Below are 7,894 nucleotides of genomic sequence, written 5' to 3'. Positions count from 1 at the left end.
AACAAATTAAACACACACATGAGCATATATCCATGTTAATCTGTGAGGGATGGTGGTGCTCTCTTGTCATAATATGCTCCATTACTGTAGTTAGGTTAGTGTGTTTCACAGACACTGAGTGGACAAGGAAAGAAATCATCTAACTGATGGGAAAAAAAGGAATGCTGGAGGCAATTACCTCCTCTGACTCTCTGTTCTTGGGTCAAAAGGGGACCGACCATAAACGCCTGGACACCAACAGAGTCAGACCTCTGACCATGCAGGCCTGGTTTCACTCTCCCTTCAGCCACTAATGTCAGCTGTTTGAAGAGGTCTTGGTTGCTTAAATTTTCAACACTATGTCATTCTGTGTCACCAACAAATAACAGTCCACGTACTTGTCCAACATGAGTGTATAATAATGAGATAGCAATGATGCTATGCTATTTTTAGCACATAATGAGACATGAAGCAGAAAATTTCGCATCCTAAAATAATGTATTCTCTCAGCCCTGTGTTCACCTTTACACACCTGCTATTTTCTGGCTTGTCTTTAATAGGATGATCTCAGTGTAGCAATAATTATTAAATGCTATTTTGGCTGCTGAACGTGTTTGACAAGCTCGACAAGAATGTAAGACACCTTTTCCAACTAGGCAGGCTACTCTGTCGCCTCTCACACAGAAGGGTTTAAGTCTGGTCTATTCTGGATGCCAAACAACTGAAGACACTAATTATCATAAAACCTAAAGAATGATGTCATTTTATTACAATCTAGTCACTAAGCAATAAATTTGAGCACACCTAAAATATTTTAACTAGTTCAGCTACTCGTTTAAATTGAAATTACATTAAATAATTTAAGGTATAGATTAGATCAGGTTCATATTTAATGATTCAAGCCCACAGACCAGAGTTTTCTTTTCCATTCATGCCCTGCAAGGCATTTTTCTGCTGTTTCAGGGCAGCTTGAGGAGAACTGAATGAATCGGTCTGGAATGTACCATTGCATTTAGGGGTTACTCATGTGTAATACACCATACATATGCAATGGGAATCCACTAAAGTAAATGTTCTTTGTAGAAGTATCCTTAACTGTGATGATTCTGTCTTTTTAAGTACGATATATGAACTTGACTTAGGAGTCCTTTACGTGGCAGTGAATCATGCGAGAAGGAGAAATCCCCCAGTGCAGCAGCGGGTTGGACCAGGCCAAGATGATGTTACGAACAGCCCTTTAAAGTCGCTCCACTTCCGAGATGAAGTAAAGTAGAGGGCCAACGCACAGCCAGACGACACGGACTGACAATCTATGTCTCTGAAAATCCCCCCGTTAGACAGGCTATGCTGAGAGAAGACTTTTGGACTTTGGGATTTTTTATGGACTCAGAATCAAAGGAGGATTTTTTTTCTTCAACTCTATGTAGGACGTGGCGTTTGCGACTGCACTGAAGTGGCCTAGATAAGGTTGAAAAAACGTGCATTTTTTTATATTGCGCACAAAGCAACGACACCAACCTGGAGGACTACTCTAGTGAAACCGGAATGGTTTATCCTCCCGAAGGTTTATTCTACATCGAAATGGATCAAGCACCACCAGGTAAATTAGGGTTAAATCGACTCATTGTCTGATCTGCGTGGGGAGAGTGTGTGTGTGTGTGCGTGTGTGTCTGTGTGTGTGCGGGGGGGGGGGCGTCTTTTTTAAATGAATTTTCTTATTTCTTCTCTTTTTCTAGCACCATCCTGTGTAATGTCTGCAATAAAGTTAAATAAATGCAGTGCGTGTGTTAGTATGACGGTGTGCTGGCCAGGTCCTCGGTGCTGCGCTCCCCCAGTGGCATTGCCCAGGCATGCATAGCGCAATTCACTTGCCAATTACGTAATACCTTTCGGTGGACCAGGCGCAGTGGCTTTTGCCTCCTTTCTTTTGTCCCAGCACATATGACAAACTTAGACAGAAAAGCACAGCGGCTTTGCATCTGCGCATAAACCAAAGGCAGGATTGCCAAAGGTGTTTGCCGGTGTGAAAAAGTGCATTTTAACGGAATATGGCTGAGGGTGCGTTTGTGAGCGCCGCATGAAACGAGCGCTTTGTTCTCCTCTGCAGCCAGCCGTAGTTAATTTGTGTGCTAGTCTGAAAGTAGGCTAGAGGCAAGTAGACTAGATAGCCCGTCTCATGACTGAACTCCGGCAACCCATGAACAGTCTTTTATTTTTTTTATTTACCCATGTCATCTATTATCTGCCGCGTTATTACATTGTCTTAACAGTGTATGACACTTGTATTGCGCTATTTCAGTGTTGTCTTTCATTTTAAATATGTTCATTTGATCTTTTTTGATTTTTACCAGCTGACTTTTTAAAACTGCACCATATAAAGTTAACTATGATAGAATATTATTAACTGCAGTTGATATAAGAGTGTGTCAACTATTAATACTAGATACAGGCTACTACACTATAAGAACACAGATACCTTGTACTGTTTTGCTGGAGTAATGATGTAGGGACAATAACTGAATTTAGACTTAACCTAGGCTACTTATTTTATGTTTTGAAGTTTGGGCATAATGGCAACCCGGGAATCAGTGTGACTTATTTGATATATATATATATATATATATATATATTTTTTTATTTTTATTTTTTTTTTTATTCCATTCTTAAATAAGCTACGTGGACTCTTGTCTGTACTGGTATGCGCATGTGGATTTTGGAAGCCAGCAGAGTTTCTTGGCAGCAAACAGAAAGGGGAAGGTGTACAGATTTAATTTTGCTGAGTCCAGGAGCCGCAGCTTTTCGTTTTGTGCCTGCCACTGTGCTGCTGCACCTGCTTTTTGTTTATTTTAAGGTCAGAAAAAGAGGAGAGCGGATGGTGAGAGAAACCCACATTTTCTCCTCTGAGTGTGCTCTTGTATTCTCCCTAACTGCTCCATGAAAGGCACTTTTGTCCTGCAGTGAAATATGTTGCCCTTCACCTCCTCTTGATGCGGTTTGCCCTCCTTTTTCATTTTTAGCAAAACATCTTTCAGCCAGACTCACAGATTATTTTTTTTTTTCATTTAAGGTTGATGGAAAACTTATGAGGATCTGTAAGCATGCAATGATTATAAAATGGGAGTGGTGGTCCAAGAGACTCAAAATACAATTTACAGCCTATTTAATGCTTCTCATGCAATTCAAGAAAGTGCCAAAGGCAGCTACAGTGTTCAGAAATTGGACTTTAATCCACTTTGCAAGGGTTGCGGGCAACTGAACGGCTAATTCTGAGAATATTTGGAATAATAAAGGAAAACATGTTTTGCTGGTTGTTGACAGATAGTACTCAGAAATGAGGCCAAACTGCCACATTTCCTTTTTTAGTGCTGACCACACTTAAGATCTTGGTAATGATTTGGCAAGCAATATCCATTGGAAACATGCCTGGGCTTGTCCTCAGATCTTGACAGGCTCAATCAAGCAAGGGTGTGACAAAGTGTTCGCTGTAGTTTGGGTTGAGGGGGGATACATTGGGAACATTGCATTACCATAGCGTACATCCCTGCAGTTGATCTCACAACAGAGCAAACCAATTCCAATCATTCTCTTAAGAGAATTGTAATTTCATTTTTTATTCTGCCTCCTTTTGTTTGCAGCTCTCCCTCCGAGGTCAACAAAGCCAGTGTCTTCCACCATGAACAACAACTGCCTTTCGCCACCTGCGTATTCGTTACAGGATGCTGAATGGTACTGGGGAGACATAACTAGGTAAAGTATCTTAAATTTAACAGCATAATATTAAACACATCTTTCCTATAAACATTATGGTCTGCTAAGGAGCTTGTTTGGCTCTTCAACGTATTAGTATGTCAGCGCCGTTAACTGTTAACTAATTTTCCCTTAGGGATGAAGTAAACGAGAAGCTCCGAGACACACCTGACGGCTCCTTTCTGGTGCGTGACGCATCCACAAAGCTGCAAGGAGACTTTACGCTGACATTAAGGTAGAGGAAAGAAGAGAACCACAACAGTCCTTCTCATCACAGCACTGCGACAAATATCATGAATAGGGTTTACATTTAATTTTTAATAATAATAGGATTTTGTACTTTACCTTTAACATTTAACAGAAAGGACGGGCACAACAAGCTGATCAAAATTTACCACCATGATGGGAAGTACGGCTTCTCGGACCCCCTCACATTCAGTTCAGTAGTGGAGCTTATTTGGTACTACCAGCATCATCCGTTGGTGGAATATAATGCCACACTGGACCTGATGCTCACCCATCCTGTGTCCCGCTTCCAGCAGGTTAGTTACTACCATTATTTTATCTTTGTCTGTGAGAATGTTGGTCAGTCTGACAAAAATATGTGACATGATGATAGAGAGCTTTGTTAAATATGGAGGAGTGTAAATTTGCTCAAATGGAGTTTTTGACACTAGGTGAAGGAGGACGGTGTTGACGTTACTGGAAGAAAGCTCAAAGAGGTTCAGAGTCAGTATCAAGAAAAGTCAAAGGAGTTTGATCGTCTTTATGAAGCCATCACAAAGACTTCACAGGTAATGATCTGAAACCTTTTGCTAATGCCAACGTATAAGTTATTTTGTGAACATGAAAGTTCACCAGCCTGCTTTTCTTACTGGATGTACTGTTTGCAATGCAGGAAATCCAGATGAAGCGGACAGCAATTGAGGCATTTAATGAGACAATGTTGATCTTCGAGAAGCAGTGTCGTGAGCAGGAGCGTTATGGGGAGGAGTTTGAAAGGAACAATCAGTCTGACGGAGCTAATAAAGATCTAGAGAGGTACTTCATTAAAAATCAAAAAATGTAAAATTCCATCACAAGTGCAGTTTCATTTTGAGTGCATTTAGAAACATTAACATTTTTTCTTTAGCTTTCTGATAAATTATGAGAAGCTCAAGTGCCGACTTGGGGAGATCTATGACAGCAAAATCCATCTGGAAGAAGACTTGAGAACGCAGGTGGACGACTACAGAGAGACAGACAGGAAGATGAACAGCTTACGGCCTGATCTCATCCAGCTACGCAACATCAGAGACCAGTACCTCAAGTAAGTACTGTCAGAATATTTTTTGGTTAATGCCTGCAAACCCATAAAAGGAAAAAACATTGTGCCTAAGTATTTTACAAAAGACAAAAAAAAGCAACCTTTTTTCTTTTTTTTTTTTTACTCTTCTTGCAGCTGGCTTAATCACAAAGGTGTACGGCAGAAACGCATAAATGACTGGCTGGGGATACAAAGTGACAGCCTCGATGAGTAAGTTTTAACAAATTCTTTCAAGAAAATATTTAATAACGTAACTTATAAGTGAATTAAAGAACTGTTGCAATACAACTTGTGTTTTTCCAGCACGTACGTACTGAAAGGAGACGAGAAGAATTTGCCACATCAGGACGAGACGAGTTGGTTTGTTGGTGAACTGAGTCGGACACAGGCTGAGGAGATGCTTCAAGGTAAAGCTCCTGGAACGTTCCTGATACGCGAGAGCAGCAAACAGGGATGTTACGCCTGCTCTGTTGTGTGAGTATGACATTTTGGTAACCTAAATCTGATTAATAGATCAATTTTAAGATAAATATTGTGTATGCTGTAATTGTGTAACCCTAATTGATGTTTTTTTTTTTTTTTTCATTTGTTTTAGTGTGAATGAAGAAGTGAAGCATTGCATGATCTATAGCACACCACACGGATATGGTTTTGCTGAGCCCTACGATGTCCACTGCTCACTGAAAGACCTTGTCCTGCACTATCGCCTGCACTCTTTAGCGCAACACAATGACGCCCTGGATGTTCGGCTGTCATATCCAGTACATGCTAAACCTGCCGCTACATCTTCTCAACATGCAGAGGAACACAAACTCTTACAGACTCCACAACACACAGCGGGGCTCCCGCCTGCCGCTCCGGAAATGTAATCAAACTGAGAAAGAAGAAAGAACATGTTTACTGTATCCTGCAAGAACGACTGCATCGAGGTGCATTGTGTAAAATTTTGCACTACAGTGATTCCATCGGTTTTTGTGAATGGGATATCACAGATTGAAGTGGGACCGGAACTTGAATGTCAGCTTGAACCTTTTTTGTTTTTTTGTTTTTGTTTTATAAGAGACTTTAAGCTTTCAAAAAAATTTTGTACTTCATTTATTGCGGTTTGTTTAATGGACACCTTTTCAGTAGAGATGCAGACAACCAGAAAATTGCTTAATGACATCAGGTGCTACACCTTTGTTTGACTTCAGCTTTTACAAATAGAGTTGATTTTGCTGGAGATGTCCATTCCCTTAGTTAAAATGTATTCTGTTCTGAAAATAGATATATATTGGGTTACTACTACTTAGTGGATTTGTGAGGGGGAAATTGTGTTGTAAACAGGCTGATTCCATATTATCAGTTTGGTGGACCAAACTATTTTCTGGGTAAATGCCACGTGTGAATATGTGAAAAGTCATGGTGCATCTTGACAATTAGCCCCTTTCCTAACACACGTTCATATACAGTGGATAACTATGTAGCATTAACATCATGTAGAATGCCATTGTAAGAGCATACTCAATGTTATACCCATTGACCAAAGCACTTAATAGTGAGGAAAACTACATCCCTGTTTAGTTCGGTGATTGCATTTTGGGCAAACGGAGGACAATTTATGTACACCTGCTGATGTGCTGATCAAAACATAATCTGAAGTACTGTATGTTATATTCTGTTACTCAAAGACATATAAGCTTTTTTGTATTCTATATATATTTTTTCTATAAACATGCCACAAGATGAAAGCTTGAAGAAAGTGCAATCCAACAGTATTTCTATTGTTGCAATGTATGACGAGGATGATGGCGAAGGTAATGCTGTTATGAGAGGTTGACATTTGCCACAAAAATGCACTCTCTTTGGTGGTGTCGGTATGATGTGGCCTCCGATGTTTGTGTGAACTGCCAGAGGTCCGGAAGTATCCTGCCTCCATTACTTGAACTGTGGCAATTCTCGAGCTATGAATGTTTTTCATGACATGCAGCCTGCATAGCTTAAGAGGAAAGGTATCCATGTTGAACTTGGCACATTTTTCAAGTTTGAGGACAATAGACACTCTGTACAGAGAAACTGTAAAATGTACTTCTGAGGTTTGTTTATGGAAGGTGGGTGATTAAGCCTCTTATAAAAATATAACTCCACTGGGGGATTGAGGAAACTCCTTGGGTGAAGCTAAGCAATGTGAGATCCTGACCTTTTTCTTGCTGAAAGACAATAAACTGATGAGGGTTTTGTCAATTTATGTAATCCATTTCTTTTTTTTTTTAGACTTTTGCAGAAAAAGTGAAGTGCATTGCTTGCAAAATGTCACTTTTTTAACGATATATAACATTTTATGAGCTCATTTTTTTCCATGGGTTGAAAAATGAACAAATACAAGGCCCAGAATGACTTAAATTGAGTTAATGCGTTCAGTAAAATTTACCGCCTGTCTCTAGCGAAGCCACTGTAGTCCACTGAGCTTATCCTTGTGTCAGCAGAGACAGGAGGTAGTGAGGGCACTGGAGAATGCACCGTGGACAGATGGAGGAGAAAGGAAGCGATAAAGACAATAGCAGGATATGTGCTGGCCCCTTCCCTACTCTCGCCGGCCACCGTTGAGTCACTAGAAAAAAATGCATCAAACCAACTTCACTAGGAACATGCAGTATTTTGAGTCAAATTTTTTTGAAGCTCCTGTGAAATCGTGACGGTAAGCATCTGGTACGAGTCAGCTTGAGTTTTTACTCCAGAACTTTATCACGCAGTTAACACTACTGTTATCTGATAATTACGCCAAGTTAATGTGTTCCACAGTTTCCAAACAAACCCCACGCTTTATCTACAAAGAAACACTTGGGTAACCTTGATGATGACGATGATGATGATGATGACCCT

At 40.2% G+C, this 7,894-nt stretch overlaps 1 protein-coding gene across 1 annotated transcript; it reads left to right on the top strand.

The window, feature by feature from the left end:
- Positions 1-1,244: 1,244 nt before the first annotated feature.
- On the top strand, positions 1,245-7,255 carry LOC113134735 (phosphatidylinositol 3-kinase regulatory subunit gamma-like). Its single transcript, XM_026314231.1, has 10 exons — positions 1,245-1,579; positions 3,615-3,726; positions 3,863-3,961; positions 4,088-4,268; positions 4,404-4,520; positions 4,625-4,767; positions 4,859-5,035; positions 5,168-5,242; positions 5,336-5,506; positions 5,628-7,255. The coding sequence occupies exons 1-10, from the start codon at positions 1,525-1,527 to the stop codon at positions 5,899-5,901; spliced, it is 1,404 nt and encodes a 467-aa protein (XP_026170016.1). The 5' UTR covers positions 1,245-1,524; the 3' UTR covers positions 5,902-7,255.
- The last annotated feature ends 639 nt before the right edge of the window (positions 7,256-7,894 follow it).

Source organism: Mastacembelus armatus, chromosome 17, assembly GCF_900324485.2.
Source record: "Mastacembelus armatus chromosome 17, fMasArm1.2, whole genome shotgun sequence".
Taxonomy (NCBI): Eukaryota; Metazoa; Chordata; class Actinopteri; order Synbranchiformes; family Mastacembelidae; genus Mastacembelus; species Mastacembelus armatus.
Note: the sequence above shows the minus strand (reverse complement) of the source record. Positions and strands in the feature narration are given on the sequence as shown.

Excerpts from the sequence above, each read along its gene's own strand:
- LOC113134735 (XM_026314231.1), top strand. The coding sequence starts at position 1,525 with ATGGTTTATCCTCCCGAAGGTTTATTCTACATCGAAATGGATCAAGCA. Across the intron at positions 3,727-3,862 it reads TACTGGGGAGACATAACTAG|GGATGAAGTAAACGAGAAGC; the intron begins GTAAAGTATCTT and ends ATTTTCCCTTAG. Across the intron at positions 5,243-5,335 it reads CAAAGTGACAGCCTCGATGA|CACGTACGTACTGAAAGGAG; the intron begins GTAAGTTTTAAC and ends GTGTTTTTCCAG.